At 35.4% G+C, this 25000-nt stretch overlaps 1 protein-coding gene across 14 annotated transcripts in view; it reads right to left on the bottom strand.

Moving 5' to 3' along the window:
- Nucleotides 1-85: 85 nt before the first annotated feature.
- Nucleotides 86-25000, bottom strand: part of LOC106872124 (FYVE and coiled-coil domain-containing protein 1) — a 68523-nt gene continuing 43608 nt past the window's right edge. For 10 of the 14 annotated variants that reach the window (XM_089351210.1, XM_089351211.1, XM_089351217.1 and 7 more), the window contains 9 exons: nucleotides 19372-19478; nucleotides 17632-17770; nucleotides 15546-15619; nucleotides 11073-11251; nucleotides 10057-10177; nucleotides 8387-8584; nucleotides 3991-4153; nucleotides 2685-2857; nucleotides 86-867 (listed from right to left, as the gene is read on the bottom strand). In XM_089351210.1, coding sequence (XP_089207336.1) covers nucleotides 807-867; nucleotides 2685-2857; nucleotides 3991-4153; nucleotides 8387-8584; nucleotides 10057-10177; nucleotides 11073-11251; nucleotides 15546-15619; nucleotides 17632-17770; nucleotides 19372-19478 — 1215 coding nt within the window. In that variant the 3' untranslated portion in view covers nucleotides 86-806. The remainder of the gene's footprint in view (nucleotides 868-2684; nucleotides 2858-3990; nucleotides 4154-8386; nucleotides 8585-10056; nucleotides 10178-11072; nucleotides 11252-15545; nucleotides 15620-17631; nucleotides 17771-19371; nucleotides 19479-25000) is intronic. The other 4 variants (XM_089351209.1, XM_052967372.2, XM_052967373.2 and 1 more) reach the window with 1 other exon arrangement.

Below are 25000 nucleotides of genomic sequence, written 5' to 3'. Positions count from 1 at the left end.
AACAAGAAAGGGATAATGAAACAGCTCAGAAAGTTTCATGTTAACTTTTTGAGATTCTTTGATAAAATAATTAAAACCCAAGAAATGAATTTCAATGAATTTAATATCATTCACCAGAGACCTCTGGTTAGTGTTATATAACAACAAATCTTAAGATAATGGTTTTGGCTGATTTGGTTCATTGACAAAACATTCAAAGATGATGTCAGACAATTCTTAAGTTAGTTTTGTTTAGTAACAAGATCAAAGGATATAAATATTGCTCACAAACACATTTCAACTCTTTTAAATATCATTTACCTTTGTTATTTATCAACAAATTTGTAATCAAAGTTGTCTGTAGAAAAACCTTCAAGCAATGTCATTCAGCAGGAAGTTATTTTTCTGTCAATACTGTTCATTAACAAATCTTCAAATAATCTTGATTAATATAAAAATCTTTTAAGCAATTTAATTTCCATAATAAATTTCCTTTACATTTCATTATCTTTAGTAAACAATAGGAAAATGATAATGTAGCGATAGTGAACAATAAAATCCTCATCTTGTATGCGAAAAAAGTGAAAATGAATAGTTCCGTAAAGAATTTCAGAAACACTGAATTATGTCTTAGAACAGTACACAAATCACCATCAGAAGGAAGAATTTGGTAAAAATGTGCATTAATACCAGTTAAAAAAAAAAAGAAAATGAATGCACTCAAATTTCATGGAAGTTAATCAGCGATATTTACACAACAATGTGAATGTAATGCAGCAGTCAAGAATATATCATACTTCAAAAATTGACAAGAATCATCTTCATTGTCACGAGGTGTCCCCAATTTTACGAACATGGAGTGAATAGGTTACTTTCTTTGAAGTCAGTCTGTAAAGAAAAGATGAAGAATATTTGATTAGCTGAATAAAATACTGATTTCAAATTTTGGCACAAGGCCAGCAATTTCAGAATAAACCAAAACATGTCCAAAATTGTCTCCCATGTTGGTAAAATGAAAATCACATTCACCATTGACTAATATTGTTTGTCTCTTTCCACACCATACAAACTAGTTTTTTTTTTTTTAATTTTTTGATTTAGTTTTTTTTTTTTAATTAAAACTCTAGATATTAAAACTGGTACCATGACAAAATGCACCCAACCATTTCAGTGTGGATGGTAAGAGAGTGGAGAAAAAGTGAGGTTGAGAAGTCTTTTTAAACTTGTCGAGGACATGACCACCTCTCTAGTGTTGGCACCATAAAATGCACCTTGCATACTCCATAAAGTAGTTGATGAAAGGAAGGGCATTTAGCCATAGAAACCAAACCAAAAATGGCATAGACCTATGACTCACCTAAATGGGCAGCAAATTCCAAGTAAGAACTGTCTAACTGTGACAACCCATCCAACAAGGAAATCAGACTTAAAATGATGCAAATTAACAACAGCAGCAACAGTGGCTGTAACAGTAACAACAATGATAAAACCTAGATGGTATATTCATATAAAAAAAACTTCTGCTGCTTTAAGATTCTATTGCAATAGGTACTCTTTCTCTTTCTCTCCCTCCCTCTCCATACATATATAGTATATATATGTGGAGGCGCAATGGCCCAGTGGTTAGGGTAGCAGACTCGTGGTCATAGGATCGCGGTTTCGATTCCCAGACCGGGCATTGTGAGTGTTTATTGAGCGAAAACACCTAATGCTCCACGAGGCTCCGGCAGGGGATGGTAGCGAACCCTGCTGTACTCTTTCACCACAACTTTCTCTCACTCTTACTTCCTGTTTCTGTTGTGCCTGTAATTCAAAGGGCCAGCCTTGTCACTCTGTGTCACGCTGAATATCCCCGAGAACTACGTTAAAGGTACACGTGTGTGTGTGTGGAGTGCTCAGCCACTTGCACGTTAATTTCACGAGCAGGGTGTTCCGTTGATCGGATCAACTGGAACCCTCGTCGTCGTAAGCGACAGAGTGCCAACAACAACATTATATATATATCTCACACTCTGTTACTTTCCTCTCGCACCATTTTGAAATCATTCACCCTCTTCTTCCCCCTCTAATCCACTGTCTGTATTCTATTATAATCACCTTGGGCATTCACTCTGGTACCTTGTCACAACCATTTTTATCTTCTTCCCAACTACTCCCACTGATCCTTACATAATGCGGGTTAGCTGTATAATCTCCTCTATAGCAAGACCTGTACATTGTCCTTTATTATACTTCAGCTTCTCAACACCAAACATACAGTCACCTTATCCTTTCTCAAATACACCTTTCCACTAAGTCAAGGTCACTTTTTCTTTTATTTTACCTTGTGTTGCAAGTGACTTGGCAGCCTCACTAGTGCTGGTGCCACAAAAAAAAACACACCCAGTACACTCCACAAAGTGACTGACATTAGGAAGGGCAATCCAACCATTGAAACCATGCCAAAGCTGACATTGGAGTTGGATGTAGTCCTGTGGCTTGTCGGATCCTGTCAAACCATCCGACCCATGGTAGCATGGAAAACAAGTGTTAAGTGATGATGGTGATGATGATGATGATGATGATGATGATGATGATGATGATGATAAACTACATGAGAATATGATAGTTTCTTGAAAAAGTGAGTGCACAACCCATTTCTGAAATTAATCAAAATTCAATCCAGATTTTATTGAATTTTTTTTTTTTTTCACACTTTTACTTACCTGGAATAAGCATTATCGAATATAATTTGATAGATTCCCAAATCACGAGGTGTCAATTGACCTTTAATAGTTTGATGATGAGACTGGCATTTCTGGACTGGTATCAATACTTTTTCATTACCTTCATTGGGACAGGGATTTTGAGAATTAAATATAACACCAAATGCAATATCCTGATAAAAGGAAAGGGAAAGAGAAAAAAAAGAAGCATTTAATATGATTTAAATCATTAAAAAATTGATAAATAGGCGTTTGGTTTCTAGTTCTATTTCAGACAGTGTAGATACAATATAAAGCACAAACATGTAAGGGTGTATGTAATATGAACTCACACAAACAATTGCACACAGATACACATACGTACATACATACATACATACATACATACATACATACATACATGTATACATATGTATATACATGTATATATATGTATATATGTACATAGACAGGTATCTGTCTGTCTGTCTGTCTCTCTCTCTCGGCCAGGTAACCATGTACCTTCTCCATAGCAAGACACCTGTTTCTGCCTCTCTTTCACACTCTAATCTTTCATCATCTGACACAAGATCCCCTCCTCTCTCAAGATTCCTTGTCTTTCAAGTTACTTGGTGACCCTGCTGATACTGGTGTCACGTGAAAAGCATCCAGTCCACACTGTAAAGTGGTTGGCATTTGGAAGAGCATCCAGCTGTATAAACCATGCTAAAACTGACCTCGCCTGTGCTTGTGCCATGTAAAAAGTACTCAGCCCACTCTACTGGTTGGTTGGTGTTAGAAAGGGCATCTAGCCATAAAAACCATGCCGAAACAGTTATAGTAGCCTGATGTAGTTTTCTACCTGACCAACTCCTGTCAAACTGTTCAGCACATGCCAGCATGGAAGACGGACATTAAGTGATGATGATGATCATGATGATGATGATATATATATATGTGATATGATATAATATGATGGTAGTCACTCGTAGTCCAGGAAAGATGGTTCTGCAATTTCTTGCCAGACAACTTGCACAAATGATTTTGTTTATAGTGAACAAATGTATGTGCTGTACATTAGTTCACTCCCTCCATCAAATCAACATTACCTGAACAGCTGCATGGTGTACCATATATCAGGTGTCAAAGTTATCACAGAGCAACATGAGATGAAGTGTTTTGCTCAAGAACACAACGCACCATCCAGTCTAGGAATTGAAACCATATATATATATATATATATATATATATATATATATATATATATATATACACACAAAGAGATTGAGAGATGTATGTTTGTATGCATAAATATATTAATACTAACCTTAGGATATGATGTGAATTCCCAACAGATATCCAGACCAAGTTTGTTTACACAGACAGATACAATATAGGAACAGCCATACCGTATCCAAATAATCCTTTCTGAATTTATCTCTCCTCGCTCAAGTTCTTCCAAAGATACTGAGATACCAGTTGGCAATTTCCTATAATGAAAATCAAACAAAATAAAAAAAATTAAGAATTACCATTGATATTGCATTGTTCAAAGATAGTGAGCTGGCAGAATCTCTAGCATGCCAAGCAAAATGCTTAGTGGTATTTCATCCATCTTTGTGATCTGAGTTCAAATTTTGCTGAGGGTGACTTTTCTTTTCATCCTTTCAGGGGTCGATAAAATAAGTACCAATTGATCACTGGGGGGGATCAATGTAACTGAGTTACTTCTCCCCTGAAATTTTCTGGCCTTGTGCCAAAATTTGAAATCCATACTGCATTGTTCTACCTAAATGGCATCATATTTGTTCTGAAATCATATGTTGAAATGAAATTTCATCAGAATTAGAGCATTTTGTCTGTGTGTTAAGTAGCTTGCTTCCCATCCATGTGGTCTTGTGTTCAGCCATACTGTGTTAGTGGGTGTCTTCTAGTATAGCCCCAGGCTGACCACATTGTTCCAAAGCAAGCTGATTGATGTTATGTATGTAGGAATGTTTCTTATTGCTCCTGTATAGCTTATTTTGGAACTAGAATTCAAGACCCTTTCACTATAACTTCGTTATCTCCTTCAAGAGATCTATTATCTTTTGTATTTTACTTGTTTCAATCATTGGACTGCAATCATGCTGGAGCATCACCTTGAGTGAGATTGGAGTTCAACTGTATCAAACAGGCTGCCAACCGACAACTATTCACAGGCACGATCCTACTACACCTCAACATGTGGTCCTTTGACTGCTGCATTTCTGCTCTGAACTGAATCACCCCTCCTTAGATAATCTGGTCCTGATGAGTTCCCAAACCAGCACCATATTGGTTCATACAGTAACACTTGTACAATGTAGTATATTTAGCCAAGGCACATAACTCTCAACTAGTCCAGTTTACCCAGATGCTAATACAAAAGCACAGGATAAGTGGGAACAACCAGACATTGGAATTAGTGGCAGTATTATAAAATTGATGATGTGAAGTACTGAGTTCAATTCTGCCCACAAAAGAAGTTCTCAATGAGAGATTATTATCATATCCAGGAATATATTAATAATTGAATACAAAAAAAAATTACAGCAAAAGTACAGCAGACATACACAGTCAATATTGTTAGCTTGATGCTCGAGGGAAAATGGAAAGAAGTAAAAGGTATTGTATTTCAGACACAGTCCTTCTTCAGATGCAAGAAAAAGGTCCAGGAGATATTGGGAAAAGATGGGGAAAAAAGAAACAAGATGAAAATAAAGGAGTGGCTGTGTGGTAAGTAGCTTGCTTACCAACCACATGGTTCCGGGTTCAGTCCCACTGTGTGGCACCTTGGGCAAGTGTCTTCTACTATAGCCTCGGTCTGACCAAAGCCTTGTGAGTGGATTTGGCAGACGGAAACTGAAAGAAGCCCGTCGCATGTATGTATATATATATATATATATATATATATATATGTGTCTGTGTTTGTCCCCCCCAACATCGCTTGACAACCGATGTTGGTGTGTTTATGTCGCCGTAACTTAGTGGTTCGGCAAAAGAGACCGATAGAATAAGTACTAGGCTTCCAAAGAATAAGTCCTGGGGTCGATTTGCTCGACTAAAGACAGTGCTCCAGCATGGCCACAGTCAAAAGACTGAAACAAGTAAAAGAGTAAAAGAGAGAGCTGGAAAAAAAAGATGTGGAATCAGTAGAAATGCCAATCTAGCAGAACACCAACCCCCATCTTCCTGTAACATATAAACAAACAATGGGTGACAAATGTAATCTTGGATAGTAAGCCTAATCTATCACCTAGATTAACACTATCACAACCTGACCCTTGGATACCTTTATTGAAGTCCACTTTGTTGTAAGCACTCATGCCAGATCTCCCTACTAAGAGTAATAATATACTGACCAGGCAACCAACCAAAAAAATATATATATATTGACCTCCTTCCTTTTTATTAATGAGAAGGCTAAATAAAGTTTACATCCATATAATTCTTCTTTCTTCATGTTAGACAAGTTTAACCCTTTAGCATATAAACTGGTCATAGTTAGCCAAAATATTCTACCTGTTTTAACTTCAAACTGGTCAGATCTGGTCTTTCACACCTACAGTGTCATTTTACAAATGAACAATCAAACAATCACATCAACAAAATCTCAAAGTTATGAAATAATGCATGATTAATTCAAAATGATGTGAATACATAGGCATTACATTTGACAGAGTAATCTGAACATCAAAAGGTTAAAAATCTTGAAACCAACTTAATTTTATTGAATATAGATATTTGTCTACCCCATCTCCTATCAATTTTACTTTTTATCATAGCAAGATCTTGCCCCATCTATGAGAAACACTGTATTGATTTATACATTACAACTGTATTAACCATGTATTCTTTTCTATTCCACCAGTCTTTGAGACCAATACAAAGTTCCTGAGCACAGTTCTTCCTTCTCTGACTATATCATTATTGTCTTTCATGTTTTTAATTTACAAAACCTATGGTAATGCTTGAGTATCTTTTGGTAAAACAAAAACATATTCAGAAATATATTACACAAAATTACGGAGATGTACTTGCAGAGCATGTGACCTGATCTGAGATCGTGTGCTGGAATGAAAACAATTGCAGCGTGGAAGGTGTTTATAAGCCATTTAAAATAACACACAAAAGCCGTTAGATTCACTTCAACATTTAAATTTAATTTGTCAGTGAACAGGTCGCGGTCTCCAAGTGACGAAAATATTTTGACAAATTAAATTTAAATGTTGAAGTGAATCTAAGGGCTTTTGTGTGTTATTTTAAATGGCTTATAAAAAACCTTCCATGCTTCAATTATTATGCAAAAAAAAATTAGGAAGTGACCTGGTAGAAATGTTAGAGTTCATTTCTGAGTTCAAATCTTCCCAAGGTCAACTTTACATCCTAACCCTTGGAATTCAATAAGATAAAGTACCAGTTAAGTACTAGAATCAATGGTATTGACTAAGCCCCTCCCCTCAAAACTGTTTGCCTTGTGCCTAAATCAGAAACCATTATACCCATATATAATCATCTCAAAATTTGGCAAAAAGCCAGTAATTTTAGAGGAGGGGGTAAGCCAATTACATCATCCTAGTGCTCAGCTGTCACTTATTTTATTAACCTTGCCGCTGGACTGGCTCTTGTGCAGGTGGCACGTAAAATACACCATTTTGAGCGTGGCCGTTGCCAGTACCACCTGACTGGCCTTCGTGCCGATGGCACGTAAAAGCACCCACTACTCTCGGAGTGGTTGGCGTTAGGAAGGGCATCCAGCTGTAGAAACTCTGCCAAATCAGATTGGAGCCTGGTGTAGCCATCTGGTTCACCAGTCCTCAGTCAAATCGTCCAACCCATGCTAGCATGGAAAGCGGACGTTAAACGATGATGGTTATGATGACAGGATGAAAGGCAAAGTAGAATGTAATGGCATTTAAACTCCAAATATAAAGAACTGGAAGAGATGCTGCTAAATATTTTATTGAACTCACCAATGATTCTGCCAGTTCACATAAATATAATCAATAAGGTAAAGTAAACAAGTGATTTCTATAACATTTTTCTAAATTTTTAATTTTGAAACAGTTTTTGTTTAAAATGTTCATGCTAAATGTGCCAGTAATTTTAAACTTCCATTCATTGATCCCTATTGTATCAACCCATGTCTTGTTTTGCAATGTATTCCTTTCTTCTCAACCAGTCTTTGAGACTCGTGCAGAATTCCTGAGCACAGCTCTTCCTTCTCTGGCTAAATAATCTGTTATCTTTTACTTGTTTCAGTTTTTGGACTGCAGCCATACTGGGGTACTGCCTTGAAGGGTTTTAATCAATTGAATCAACCCCAGTATTTACTTTTTCTTAAAGTACTTATTCCATCAGTCCCTTATGCTGAACTACTAAATTACAGGGATGTAGACAAACTAACACTTATTGTCAAGCAGTGGTGGGACACACACACAAGGACATACATACTTAATATATACACATATATATAAAAAGCAGGCTCCTTTCAGTTTCCATCTACCAAATCCACTCACAAGGCTTTGGTTGGCTATAGTAGAAGACACTTGCCCAAGGTGCCACACAGTGGGAGTGAACCTGGAACCATGTGGCAAGAAAGTAAACTTCTTACCACACAGCCACACATGTGCCTATAGTGTGTGTGTGTGTGTGTGTGTGTGTGTTAAATGCACCAGTTTCTAAGACAGCAAATAACTTACAGATTTTCATTGTCTTCATTCTCTGTAGACTTTGATCTCATTTTGGCAATTTCATCTTCACTGATTACAGCAAAATCAGAAGAATTCTCCCAGATGTTAGATGTGTCTGTATCAACAACTTTGTCGCAAGATTCTGCAGCATCATTTTCTGCAGCAGCAGGTGTCTTTTCTGCTGCATCTGTTTCATCTTCCGGTATCCTGCACAAACAAAACAAGAATCATTTTTAGAACATATATAAATCCAGTAGAACTTACATTTTTATAGAAAGTATTTTCCATATGAAAGAAACAGAGTAAACACACATACATACAGATATATGAAACATATGAGCACACTATGATTTGTAGCTGATCTCTAATTATGGAGGGAATCTGTAGAAGGGGTTGGCCCAGAAAGATGTGGAATGAAGTGGTAAGAATGGATCTTCAAACGCTGGGCTTCATTGAAGAGATGACAAAGAACTGGGACTTGTGGTAATTTGTTGGACATGAGATGCCATGTCAAGCTAAGTAAAATCATGGCCATCCATACATACAGGCTGCCCTTTATGGCCAAGCCCCTATTCCTTCTCCCAGCAGAGAGGTCTTTATCCTGCATATGTTAGCACCATGTAAAATGCACTCATGTCAGTGCCACATACGATGCAATCATGTCAGTGCCATGTAAAATGCACTTGTACTGTCACCATGTAAATGCACCCATGCAGGTGACAGGTAAAAAAAGCACCCAGTATACTCTGTAAAGTGGTTGGTGTCAGGAAAGGCATCCAACTGTAGAAACCATGCCAAAACAGACAATTGGAGCCTGGATAGCTCTCCAACTGACTATCTCCTGTCAAACCATCCAACCCATGCCAGCATAGAAAATGGATGTTAAACGATGATGATGAACAAGTGGACCTTCACAAGGTTGTTCAAACGGCTAAAAACTCTCTCTAATTTTGATGCTAGGCCAGCAATTTTGAAGTGAAGGGCAAAGTCAATCACATCGACTCCAGTACTCTGTTGGTATTTTATCGACACTGAAAGGATAAAAAGCAAGTTGAATTTCGCAGAATTTAAACTCAAAATGTAGTGAGCTGAAAGAAATGCCACTAAGCATTTTTGTCAGTCACTAATGATTCTGCCAGCTTGCTGCCTTGTAATTCTTCCTAATTTTGGTACAAGGCCAGTAATTTTGAAAGCTGGGAGTGGATAGTCAATTATATTGACCCTAGTGTTCCACTGGTACTTATTTTATTGACCTAGAAAAGATGAAAACCAGGGTTGACCACAACAGAATTTGAATTCAGAATGAAAAGAGCTGAAAGAAATGTGCTAAGCATTTTGATTGTCATGATTTTGCCAACTCACCGCTGCCAAATTGCTAAAAGTAGGAGTCAAACATACTTCATATCATACACACTACCATCTTAAAAACAAGAACACATGATATAAACTATATATGAAATAATAAAGTTAGGATGATCACAGCAAGAATGGTTTCAGTCATAGGTCTCAAACAAGACTAATTAGGGATTAACAGCAATAACAACATAATTAAGATGTCACTGATCAAATAAAAATCATTAATTTACAAAAAGAAAAATTTTCTATACAAGAAAGATCAAGAGGTGAATCATATAATGTTGCAATAGGGAGGCTGAAGAGAAAAATCTCTTATAACATACTTTTCTTCAACAGAATTATCACTAGAGCCATTCTTTGTTACACCACCGGAAGCAAACGATAATGAAGACTGGCCAATTTCAGAATTTTGGTCTTGCAAACTATCCATGTCATCAGTGTGATCTGAAATCAATAAAATAATAGAGATAATAAAAGGGAGGTATAAAACAAAAATTAAGATCAAATTGGAAAATAAGAGATGATACAATACTATTTTCTTCTCTCCAATACTGTCACTTCTCAGTCTTTATGGCCAATGTTGAAGGTCCACAGTGAAGGAATCAAAATGTCTTTGTGATGTTTTTTTTGATTTGACTTCCTCAGAAGAATTTACTGTACTGGAGTTTATTGTAAAACACCTTCTTCAGGAGCAGGTACTCTGGCATACAAACCACATGACCTTCCCCAGTGCAACTGGAGAAGGTCATGTAGTTTGTATGCCAGAATCATTTGGATACCAGGCAGTTCAGCATGAGAGAGTACTTCTGTGTCAGAAATTCTGTCCTGCCACTTGATTACAAGAATTTTTTTGAGACAGCTAGTATGGAAATAGTTTAGCTTCTCTCATCGCACCTATATATCATGTTAGTAGAGAGCTTATGTTTCACAGCTATAAGGCAGAGTGGTGGAAACTGCAGCTTGGTACTCTTTGATTTTTGCCTTTGGAGTGATGCCTCTTCTATTCCAGAATTCTTTCTACTATACAAACAGGGCCTGAAATTTTGTAGGAGAGAAGCTAGTTTATTACATCAACCCCAGCGTTTGACTGGTACTTATTTCATTGACCACAAAAGGACAGAAAGCAAAGTCAACCTTGGTAGAATTTGAACTTAGAATTAAAAGACAGAAATGTTAAGAAGTATTTTGTCCAACATGCTAAAAATTATGTCAGCTCACCAACTACCAGAATGTGAAATACATGGCATAAGTAGTTCGGTCATTATAGATCACAACACACATTTAATTAATTATAAAAACCACATTAAAATCACTACTGTAGAACAAAATGAGAACTTACCAAGCATATCGGAAACGTCACTGGCTGATTCACTCCATTTTGTACTGCGGCGATAGGAGGAACTCTCAGACAATTCTTTGTCTTCTTCTTCACTCTCAACATAGAGAATAGGATTGGCACTATCTTCAGACTGTTCCTTCTGGAGTTGGTAACATTTCTCGCAAGCTCTCATTTTCTTACTGTTAATTAAACAAGTAAATTTTTTCTACAATTAAATTCATGTCATTGTTATTGAATACTATGAATACAAAAGCTCTAAAGAGCAGAAATAACAACAACATAAGTAAACAGAGTGGCAACAACACATATCAAGCAACAACAACGAAATACAATATACTCTTTACTCTTTTACTCTTTTACTTGTTTCAGTCATTTGACTGCGGCCATGCTGGAGCACCACCTTTAGTCGAGAAAATCGACCCCAGGACTTATTCTTTGTAAGCCTAGTACTTATTCTATCAGTCTCTTTTTGCTGAACCGCTAAGTTATGGGGATGTAAACACACCAGCATCGGTTGTCAAGCGATGGTGGGGGGACAAACATAGACACACAAACACATATATATAGATACATATATACAACGGGCTTCTTTCAGTTTCCGTCTACCAAATCCACTCACAAGGCTTTGGTCAGCCCGTGGCTATAGTAGAAGACACTTGCCCAAGGTGCCACACAGTGGGACTGAACCTGGAACCATGTGGTTGGTAAGCAAGCTACTTACCACACAGCCACTCATATATCTATATATATAAAAATGAGAATGTGTGTCTGTCTGTCTGTCTGTGTGAATCCCTAAAACTCGAGAACTACGCAACCAATTTCATTCAAATTTTACACATGCCTTACTTAGGGTTCCAGTTGTGTTTTAGTCCAAAAAAATTATTAACTTCTTGCAGAGTTCGAGCACACGGCAACATAATATCTCCTCCACTATTTAAGTATTACGTGTCAAAAGTGAAACAAAAACACTCATGTCAAATACTTTCACTTTAAAAATGAAACTATTCCACTAACTGAAACAATCACATTTCGATACTGTAGTGACAGATACTTTCACAGAGAGAGAAAGAGAGAGAGAGAGAGATGTATATGTATACATATACATGTATATGTACACCATTTCGATACTGTAATGACAGATACTTTCAGAGAGAGAGAGAGAGAAAGAGAGAGAGAGAGAGAAAGAGAGAGAGAGAGAGAAAGAGAGAGAGAGAGAGAAAGAGAGAGAGAGAGATATGTATATGTATACATATAGATGTACACGTATATGTATATATATATATAGATCTATACATACATGTATATGTATACATATGTGTAGATGTATATATATATATAGATGTACATGTAATATGTACACATATATACATGCATACAGATATCTATACATATATACACCCATCACACACACATATACATGCACACAAACACACACATTAGTCATTTGTTTTCTTATCCAAAACTACGTCAAAAGTACTGAATGGATCTTTATGAAATTTGGAAATTATATTCTTTGCATAACGGCCATAACTCCCATGAAAATTCATATATTTTTGATGTTGATGAAATTTTAACCCGAACATAACAGATGAGCATTATTTAGAAAATGATGTCACATGTTATCGAGGCTACCATTCTTTCTGGATGTGCAAAAGGGGATGACGTCTTTATTCCAAGAATTCCTCTTACTCCATCAGGAGCAGACATTCCTTTTACATTCAGAAGACTACAATTCCCCCTTCGTGTGACTTTTGCCATGTCCATAAACAAATATCAGGGTCAAACACTGTCTGTAGCTGGTCTTCTCTTGGAAGAGCCCTGCTTCTCACATGGACAACTGTATGTTGGCTGCTCAAGAGTGGGCAGCAACAAAAAAACTATTTGTATATGCTCCACAAGGGAAAACAAGGAACATAGTTTACAATGAGGTGTTATAATCACAACAGCAAGAAAGTATGTACATGATCACCTTCTTTTACGAAACTTCATTGACTTTCATATATTTATATTGATATACATATATATACGTGTGTTTGGGTGCGTGTGTGTATATACATCTCTATATATAAAGATGATGCGTAGTCTAGACGGCGTTTTTAGATTTCATTATTCTCTTTAACCCGGGCAACGCCGGGTATTTCTGCTAGTATGTAATAAAAATAAATAATGCAGTAATTATCTCTTGTTTTTTTTACTTAATTCAGTCATTGGAGTGCAGTATACTGGGACACCACCTTGAAGGGAGAGCTGAAGGTTTTGAATACAGCCCTAGGTTTCCCAAGCAGTTACCCATCTAAATATTAACTAAGATTGATGTTGCTTAACTTTAGTGATCAAATGAGAACCAGTGTTTTTAATATGATGTGGTTATAACATTAAATCTGATACAATATCGTAGTAATTACAAAGCAATAATAAATACAGTATTAAAAATCCAGTAATTATAAAGTATGTACAACGTTATATTGTTATAGTTTAAAGACCTAAGCTTAATAAGAATACTTGTAGACACAATATATGAAGTGTACAATATAATACTGTAGTTATAATACGATAATTATACAGTATTATAATACACTGATTATATTGTAATTATAAACAAAAATTATATGGCAATTATTATACAATAATAATAATGTAGTTATGATGATGATGATGATGATGATTGTAATCACTTGTAGTCTGAGAAAGAGAGTTCTGCAGTTTCTTGCTGGACAACCAGCACAAATGATTTGCTTATAGTGATCAAATGTATGTGCTCTACATCAGCTCACTCCCTCTATCAAATCGACATTGCCTGAACAGGTACACGGTGTACATTAAGTCAGATGTTAAAGGGACTGCAAAGCAATGTGAGATGGAATGAAGTGCTTTGCTCAAGAATGCAATGCACCACTTGGCCCAGATATTGAAACCATGATCTCGTGACCATGAGTGCAACACCCTAACCACTTGGCCAGGCACCCTCACAATATAGTTATAATAACATACTGTAATTATGATAATGTGCTATGATACATAGTGATAGAATTTATCCAGCACTGTATATATTATTTGTAAATATCTTGTCTTTATACAGGATGGACCTATAGAGAGAAAGGAGTTTGAAATTTTAATAATTTTCTTTTAATTACTATCTTGCGTTTTTCTAAAAATTTCTTATTAAATATTTCAACCCCTTTGTGACATTTCAATATTTAATGACAATATTCAAGAAAAACTACAAAACAAATAATTAATTTTTAAAATTATTCAAGTTTTAGACCTCTTTGACTTTTGGACCACTCATGTATTCAGTATGTTCAGAGATAGAAAAAGAAAACCAAACTAGTTTCAATACTATATTGAGATTTCATCAGTAAACAAGGACGCTTTTCAACTGCCCACAAAGGCACTGCTGATAAATACACTATTAATAAGAGCTCAAGTAAATTGGATAGACTGCTTTTCATATTATAACATTCATGGCAGCTGGTTTTCATTTAAATTATACATGTGTGTGTGTCGTCGTCGTTGTTTAACGTCCGCTTTCCATGCTAGCATGGGTTGGATGATTTGACTGAGGACTGGTGAAACCAGATGGCTACACCAGGCTCCAATCTGATTTGGCAGAGTTTCTACAGCTGGATGCCCTTCCTAACGCCAACCACTCCAAGAGTGTAGTGGGTGCTTTTACATGCCACCGGCACGAAGGCCAGTCAGGAGGTACTGGCAACTATATATATATATATATATATATATATATATACACATACATATACATAGTCATAATAATAATAATAATAATCATCATCATCATCATCATCGTTTAACGTCCGCTTTCCATGCTAGCATGGGTTGGACGATTTGACTGAGGACTGGTGAAACCGGATGGCAACACCAGGCTCCAATCTAATTTGGCAGAGTTTCTACAGCTGGATACCCTTCCTAACGCCAACCACTCAGGATAATAATAATAATGATAATAATAATAATCTATGGATGGAATTTATAAATAATTTAATGCCATAGATTATTATCATTATTACTATATTTATCCTACATCATATTGGCACAGCTTGGTACAACCCCCAAAAACTGCTATTGCCAGTTGGTATCATTAGGCTGAAGCCGGCATAATAAAATAGCTTTTTTATGCATATTCAAAACATTTCCTGTAAAAGAACTCAAAGGATATATATAAATATAAAAGGTTTATGTCCCTTCTCTTTTATTTTCTACACAAACATATATATAATATAATATAACATAATATATATGCTTATATAAATACAAAAGATGTCTATTGCAAATAGTAATGGCTGATACCTACAGACCTAATCTTATAGTATGAAATAGCATTGAAATAAACTTTGTTTGCACACAAGTAATTCTTTAACTGTAACTTCAATACAATAATTAAATAATTACATAGTAACTACAATAATTAAACTCTAATTAGAAAGTAGGAATTGATTAAGAGATGTTTCTTACCTGCTGTGAGCTGTCATTATTTGACGACTAGTACAGTTGTGGCAGTAAATTCCTCCACAGAGCCGACAATGGTGCTAAACAGTAGAAAAGAGAGAGACTTATTACCTATTATATAAAGATATCAGTTCTAAAACAACTGCAAACTATAGCTCATATATATATATACATATATATATATATATATATATATATATATATATATATATATATATATATATATATATATATATATATATATACTATATATAAACTATAGCTGTTATATATATATATATATATATATACTATATATAAACTATAGCTGTTATATATATATATATATATATATATATATATATATATAAATAAAACATAAAAAACAGACAGTGTTGGAACTCTTTTAAGCAAAATTATATATATATATATATATATATCATCATCATTATCATCATTGTTTAACGTCCGCTTTCCATGCTGGCATGGGTTGGACGATATGACTGAGGACTGGCAAACCAGATGGCTGCAACAGACTCCAATCTGATCTGGCAGAGTTTCTACAGCTGGATGCCCTTCTTAATGCCAACCACTCCGAGAGTGTAATGGGTGCTTTTACATGCCACCGGCACAAGGACCAAGTCAGGCAGTATTGGCAACGGCCATGCTCAAATGGTGTTTTTTACGTGCCACCTGCACAGGAGCCAGTCCAGAAATACTGGCAACGACCTCGCTCGAATGTTTTTTTATGTGCCACCAGCACAAGTGCCAGCAAGGCGATGTTAGTAACGATCACACTCAAATGGTGCTATTTACGTGCCACCGGCACAGAAGCCAGACAGCTGCTATATATATATATATATGTGTATTTTATATCTTATCTAGAATAACTATTGCTTCACCATTTTCTCACACCGTCTCCAATGAAGGGATATGTAAAATATCCCAGAAACAGCTGTAAGACTTTCTATTTATAAATGTTCTGAAATCTTTCACAGCCTTGGATTTTTATCTCATTCTGTTAATTTATATATATATATATATATATATCATATGTGTGTGTGTGTGTTTTTATATATATATACCGGGCCCATGGATGCTGGTGCCACATAAAAAGCACCCATGCCAGTGCCACATAAAAGCACCTATGCTGGTGCTGCATAAAAGCACCCAGTACACTCTGTAATGTGGTTGGCATTAGGAAGGGCATCCGGCTATAGAAATCATGCCTAAACAGATATGAAGCCCAGGCAGATTTCCAGATGGTCACTTTCTATCAAACCATTCAACCCATGCCATCATGGAAAATAGATGTATGATGATGATGATGATGATGATGATGAAGGTTAGTCCACATTACTCTGTAATGTTGGTTTCCTGGTTTCTCTGGTGTATATATTTCTCCCAGGACAGGACACTCGTCAGTTGCAGGATTACTCACTTTTACCAGTTGAGTGGACTGGAGCAATGTGGAATGAAGTGTTGTGCTCAAGAACACAATGCATTGCCCAGTCCAGGAATTGAAACCACAATCTTTCAATCATGAGTCCAACACGCTAACCACTACTCTATGCAACACCACTACATCATCATCATCATCGTCATTTAACGTCCGCTTTCCATGCTAGCATGGGTTGGACGATTTGACTGAGGACTGGTGGACCAGGAGGTGACACCAGGTTCCAATCTGATTTGGCAGAGTTTCTACAGCTGGATGCCCTTCCTAATGCCAAACACTCCAAGAGTGTAGTGGGTGTTTTACGTGTCACCAGCATTAGGGCCAGTCAGGTGGTACTGGCGACAGCCATGCTCGAAATGGTGTATTTTACGGGCCACCTGCACAGGAGCCAGTCCATCGGCACTGGCAACGATCTCACTCGAATGTCTTTTACATATGTGTATATATATATATGTATATATATATATATATATATAGACACACGCTCACACATATATATAGACACAGGCTGGTATGGTATAGGCAAAGGTGTGGCTGTGTAGCTGAGAAGCTTACTTCCCAACCATATGATCTCAGGGCTAGTGCCCCCCACCCCCAACCCCGAAATAGAAAAGAAAGAAAGAAATCAATATAGAAGAACAGTTGAAAGCTTACTTTCCGTAGAGTAAATGAAAATACAGCATTACAGCCTAGACAGTTGTTAACTTCATTATTGTCCATCCACTTCTTATTCGCTTCTAATCTCCGATGGTAAGCAAGTTTGTCAGTCTGCTTCCACAGATGGTCTTTCTCTCTGTAAGATACCAAATGAAGATAACTTCATTCAAACATTGTAAAAATGAAAAGAAAAAAAACATCTTTATATGTATACTTCCCAAATAATAATAGTTACTACTGTTCTGTTTATGCCCAGTGCTCCTTAATCTTTTACTGACTATATATACCGTAAATCCTCGAGTATAGTCCGCCCTTGAGTATAATACGCAGGGGATTTTTAGGGGGCTGTACCTCTGATAAAACCTAAACCTTGTGTATAATACGCACCTCTTCTCTAACTTCAGTCAAGGAGGTCTATATAACGTCCTTGGTTTGTAAACGTATATACAGTGACGTCCTTTATTATTATTGTATATATAACATAATGCAAACATGTAGCTTTTTTGTGCACTTTGCAGAAAATAAAGAAATAACAGTAATAACATCAGTGAAAAATAAATATTAAGTAAATTGTCTTTACATATTTATCACTATCAGTTACAAGCCCGACATCACAAAATGCGCCTGAATAAACGTTGCCGGACAGCAAATAGACACTCGGACATTGCTTAGAAAATATTTTTCATTTTTAACCTGTTATATAGTACGCACTGGGGATTTGGCCTTTAAATTTTGGGAAAAAAATGCGGATTATACTCAAAGATTTACAGTATATAAAAAAAAACGTTTCCTTCTTGAGTCATACCAACTCATAAAGCCTGGTTTCCATGACATATATATATTCCCCACCTGGACGGGACACTGGTCTGTTGCAGGATTACTCATTTTTTCAGTGGAGTAGACTGGAGCAACATGAAATAAAGTGTTTAGCTCAAGAACACAACACGCCCAGTTCACATCTTTAGAATTATGGCTCCCTAAATCTAACATAAACCTACTTCTGCAATTAAATATAGCCTAGAATGAAAAACAATTTACTTAAAATGACCAAAAATATATATAAATTCGTTTTTTGTTTAGTTTTTTCAAAAAATGTATTTCAAGTTGAAATATAATGGTCCACAATTTTGTTAATTGGTGACACGTAAGAGACATCTGTGCCAGTGACACATAGAAGGTACCTGTGCCAGTGACATGTAAGAGGCACTTATGCCAGTGATACGTGCATGACACCTGTGCCAGTGACACATACGAGGCACCTATGTCAGTGATACATGAAAAAAAACCCTGTACACTCTATGGAGTGGTTGGTGTTTGGAAAGGCATCTAACCATAGAAATCAAGCCAAAATAGACTAGAGCCTGGTGCAGCTCTCCAGCCTACAAGTGCCACAAACTATCTAACCCATGCCAGCATGGAAAACAGATGCTAAATGATGATGGTGATGATGATGATGATGACGACGACGACGATAATGATGATGGTGATGATGATGATAACGATTAATTAATCGCATCAAATATCAATACTTGACAAGTATTTTATTTTATTGACTCCAGAAGGATGAAAGGCAATATTGACTTTCTCGGGATTTGAACTAAGAATGTAGAGAACCGGAAGCGATAAATAGCACAGGGAATTTCGTCTGATGCTTTAACAATTCTGCATGCTTTAGTGTCGCTAATACAAAATCCCTTGGTTATTGTAAAAGCAATATAAATTTTAAAATGTATCTACCGTGTTAACTTGATGACTCTTTTCCTTAAATCTTTCAAGTCCATCTGTAAGATGATTATCTCTTGATCTTTCTGTTTTATCAAGTTTACATTTTGAATGTGTTCTGCCTAAAAAAGTAAAAAACAAAAAAAAACACAATTAAAAATTGACATTTTATATATATATATCCATATATATATTTAGTATAATATTAATATAATATATACATGTGTGAGTGTGTGTGTATATATATATATATATATATATATATATATATATATATATATATATATATAATAATATTAGGGACAAAATCCAAAATTACAGGTAAAAAACTCAATTATATATATATATATATATATATATATATATATACATAAGAGAATATAAAACATATACATAATCTAAAGCCTGAAAGAGACTGGCTTTTGCTAGATGCCTGTGAAACTTTAAGTCACATGGTGCTGAATCAAACAGTTTTAAATAATACTTATATATATATATATATATATATATATATATATATATAACTTTTATAAAGAATATTCTAAAAGAATATGTAACTGAACTTATATTGAGTGCTCTATTATTTTGAGCAAATAAATATATATATATATATATATATATATATATGTGTGTGTGTGTGTGTGTGTGTGTGTGTGTGTGTGTGTGTGTGTGTGTGTGTGTGTTTTTATATTATTAATAAATTCATAAAATTATCAATAATATTCGCAAGAAATCAATATTTAATATTTCGAAAGATATATATCCAATACGACATGGTAATATAATAAATTTAAAATTTAAAATATACGAAATATAAATATAAATATATATAAAAATATGAATGTAGATAAAGATACATGTGAATATAAATGCATATGAAAATTTATGCGTAATTAAGCATGAATATTATAAAGTCTAAAATTTAAAAAAATCTAAAATTTAAAATTAAACAGCTGACGATCATTTCGCGGATATTATTATAATCACAATGTAATCAAAAGATCAGCATACTATCAATAATTCCGCTCTTCGGAGATGAATTAAGAACTAATGGTATATGCAATATTAATTAAAAAATATTAAAAATATTAAAAAATTAAAAATATTAAAGTGTATACTGTCCTTTAAATAAATTGTAAAATTAATCCTCCTATAATTTGGAAAGTTCATTTTTTTATCCTCCAAATTATAGGAGGATTAATTTTACAATTTATTTAAAGGACAGTATACACTTTAATATTTTTAATTTTTTATTTTTAATATTTTCTAATTAATATTACATATACCATTAGTTCTTAATTCATCTCTGAAGAGCGGAATTATTGATAGTATGCTGATCTTTTGATTACATTGTGATTATAATAATATCCGCGAAACAATCGTCAGATGTTTAATTTTTTAAATTTTAGATTTTTTTTAATTTTAGACTTTATAATATTCATGCTTAATTACGCATAAATTTTTATATGCATTTATATTCACATGTATCTTTATCTACATTCATATTTTTATATATATTTATATTTATATTTCGTATATTTTAAATTTTAAATTTATTATATTACCATGTCATATTGGATACATATCTTTCGAAATATTAAATATTGATTTCCTGCGAATATTATTGATATATATATATATATATATATATATATATATATATATATATATATATATATGATACATAATACGTATATATGTTTTGGCATTAGGAAAAGCATCCAGCCATAGAAAGCATGCCAAAACAGACAATTTGAGCCTGGTGCAGCTCTCTGGTTTGCTAGCTCATGTCAAACCATCTAAACCATGCTAGCATGAAAAACAGATGAATGGATGAGACCTTTGAAAATATGCTGTGCTTTGAGAAGACCCGGCAAACCAAGTGAGACCATAACCTGTGGCCTATGCCAGTGGTGTAACCAGCCCAGCGTACCTTTCTTTCATTGGAAACTAAACTCAGCTTGTGAAGACCTGTTGAGGCAAGTGAAATTGAAATCAAATTCGATCACAGCACCGCATGACTGGCATCCGTGATAGTGGAGTGCTAAGAGCACCATCCAAGCATGATCATTGCCAGGGCCGCTGACTGGCCCCCGTGCTGGTGGCATGTAAAAAGCACCATTCAAGCATGATTGTTACCAGTATCGCCTTACTGGCACTTGTGCCAGTGGTACGTGGAAAACAACATTCAAGCGAGGGTGTTGCCAGTGCCGCTGGAATGGCTCCTGTGCAGGTGACACATAAAAACATTATTTGAGCGTGGCCGTTGCCAGTACCGCGTGACTGGCCTTTGTGCCGGTGGCATGTAAAAGCACCCACAACACTCTTGGAGTAGTCAGCATTAGGAAGGGCATCAGCTGTAGAAACTCTGCCAGATCAGATTGGAGCCTGGTGCAGCCATCTTGTTTCACCAGTCCTCAGTCAAATCGTCCAACCCATGCTAGCATGGAAAGCGGACATTAAACGATGATGATGATGATGATGATATAATTTGTTCCAAATATTAGCTTAATAATGACAAAAGTTATTTTAGTAAATTCTTCATTATTTTGAAAATACTTAATTGAAACAAAGGTAGTGCATTTCAGAAGAGATATTGTAACAAAAGGATTAATAATGGAAAAGTTATTTTACTAAATTCTTCATTATTTTAAAACTTAATTGAAATAAAGGTAGTATATTTCAACAGAAATATGGTAACATAAGTGTGAAAAGAAAACAGTAGAATCCAAGGAAACTAGTAGTAGTCTGCATTACCATAGATCAAATATAAAAAAAAATTATCAAAGTGGAATTAGATAATAGCCTGCAAGGGAGAAAATAATTCTGACATCTTGCACAAGGCACTTTGTTAAAGAGAGGGATAGATAAAATACATGCTAGTAATGACAGATCATACATTTAATAACTACATTATGTAAACTATCTAAATATGATTACCTAAATTACGTCTAATTAATATCACTTACACAATCTAAATATTAGATAAATAGACAATCTAATATTTTCATTGCTCATAATTAAAACAGGTTTATTAACCCTTTAGCATTTAAACAATCACATCTGGCCCAAATATTGTACCTGTTTTATGATGAAACTGACCAAATCTGGCCTCTCACTCCCATTCTACAATGTCATTGTACAAATAAACAATGACATCATCAAAATCTCAAAGCTATAAAATAATGCATGATTATTTCAAAACAATTTGAATAAATAAATATTACAGTTGACAGAGTAGTCTGAATGCTAAAGGGTTGAATATGCAGGGTAGCAGCTATTATTGAGAATTAACTTACCTTTGATGGTTTTAAATTATTATAAAATATTATGAAAGACAGAAAAAGGGAAAAGATTCACTAGCTACTATCAAAACATTATAAACATTGCAAGAAAGAGTGAGGTAATATCGGGAAATTTTAGGTAAAGGAGGAGACAAAAGTGGGTGACAAACAAATGATGCGAGGCTTTTATAATTCTAAACAGGAATTAGCTTCTCTACCTTCTTGGATGATTAATTTAAGAAGACAACCAAACTGTAGAATCTGTGTTGATTTACATGAATTCCGGGTAGAGGTAGGGGTCCACCAAGGTTCCGTCCTCAGCCCCCTCTTATTTATCATAGTCCTCCAGGCAATCACAGAGGAGTTCAAGACAGGTTGCCCCTGGGAGCTCCTCTATGCTGATGACCTTGCCCTAATTGCGGAGTCACTATCAGAACTAGAGGAGAAGTTTCAGGTGTGGAAGCAAGGTCTAGAATTGAAGGGCCTTAGAGTCAACCCAGCTAAAACCAAAATCCTAATAAGTAGGAAGGTAGATAAAACACAAACCCCTTCAGGTAGATGGCCCTGCTCAGTATGTAGAAAAGGAGTAGGTAGTAACTCTATAAGATGTACCCGGTGCAAGCTATGGACACATAAGAGGTGCAGCAACATCAAAGGCAGGTTAACTAGCAAGTTAGTTTTTGTTTGTGGCAGATGTTCAGGTGCAATAAAGACTGTAAACAAACAGGAAACAACTTCTATCTCATTCCAGGGTGAAAAACTAGAGGTAGTCGATAGCTTCCGCTATCTGGGCGACCAAGTTAGTAGTGGGGGTGGGTGTGCTGAAAGTGTAGCTGCTAGAATAAGAATAGCCTGGGCAAAGTTTAGAGAGCTCTTACCCCTGCTGGCGACAAAGGGACTCTCACTCAGAGTAAAAGGCAGACTGTATGACGCATGCGTACGAACAGCCATGCTACATGGCAGTGAAACATGGGCTGTAACTGCTGAGGACATACGTAAGCTCGCAAGGAATGAAGCCAGTATGCTCCGTTGGATGTGTAATGTCAATGTGAATACCCGTCAAAGTGTAAGTATCTTGAGAGAAAAGCTGAACATTAGAAGCATCAGTTGTGGTGTGCAAGAGAGACGATTGTGCTGGTATGGACATGTGGTGAGAATGGATGAGGATAGCTGCGTGAAAAAGTGCCACACCCTAACAGTTGAGGGAACCCGTGGAAGAGGTAGGCCCAGGAAGACCTGGGCTGAGGTGGTGAGGCAAGACCTTCGATGATGATGATGATGATGATGAGATAAAGTATTGATGTCTTATGATAATTCGTAGGCTGTATTCAAAACAGCAAAAATTTAAACAACAAAGTATTCATTCATTCTTAATACATTCTAGCAGATTCAAACATGAAGTTGAAACACTACAGTATTTTAAAGTTCCCTCATCCTAATGAACTGAGTGTGTTATGAAGACACATCTTCTAAAGGAAAGATACATTCTCTGATAACAAAATACACTAAAAATCAGTATAGTCACATTCAAATCTGCCAGAACATATTTAGAATGGACAGATATGTTATTGTTTATATTTTCACTGTTTTGCATGCACCTAATGAATAATTATCAGTTTCAGCCAGCTAAGCTATCATCAGACTATGGGTTAGCTGGCCGAAATTTCAAAGTCACTGTCAACAATATCCTTGTATAAGAATATAAGAATAATAAATTTGTATTAGAAATAGTACATTTCTAAATCTCTCAGAGAGATTTATACAGTAGTGATACGTTGAAGTAGTTGTATGCTGTCAACTTAATGTGACAGTCCCATGAAGGGAATAATACTACTGTTGTTTAGACCTAGGAAGCTGCACTGCTTCCTGTTGGCCTTGACACATTTCCTGTGTCCTTATGTTTACAAGGAGGAGACAAGCACCTCCACCCAGCTAAGCCTGCATCCAGAGACATGTTTCTGAGTCTTTGCTCATCATCAGTCTGTAGTAGCATGACTTCATGGGACTGTCACATTAAGTTGACAGCATACAACTACTTCAATAAATTTGTACTCTACAAAAGTACAGAGTAACCCTTCAGATTAATGTAAAATAGCTTTTATTATAACTGAACATAAAAACAAACAGTAATATACATACATACATACATACATACATACACACATACATACATCTTATACATCTATATTGTTTACATCATAAGAATTTAGAAACCTCAAGAGAACATGAAATAATGCATTTTTAATGGTTCAACTTTAAGCAGATAAAGCTATAAATAAGAGTATGTGCACACTGGGTGAGCAGCCTTCAACTTTTTCTGTCCAAAGTGTTTTTTATTTACACACTACTATTTATAGTTT

Source organism: Octopus bimaculoides, chromosome 4 (genome assembly GCF_046866305.1).
Source record: "Octopus bimaculoides isolate indiv1 chromosome 4, ASM4686630v1, whole genome shotgun sequence".
NCBI lineage: Eukaryota > Metazoa > Mollusca > Cephalopoda > Octopoda > Octopodidae > Octopus > Octopus bimaculoides.
This window is presented reverse-complemented; position numbering and strand designations above follow the sequence as displayed.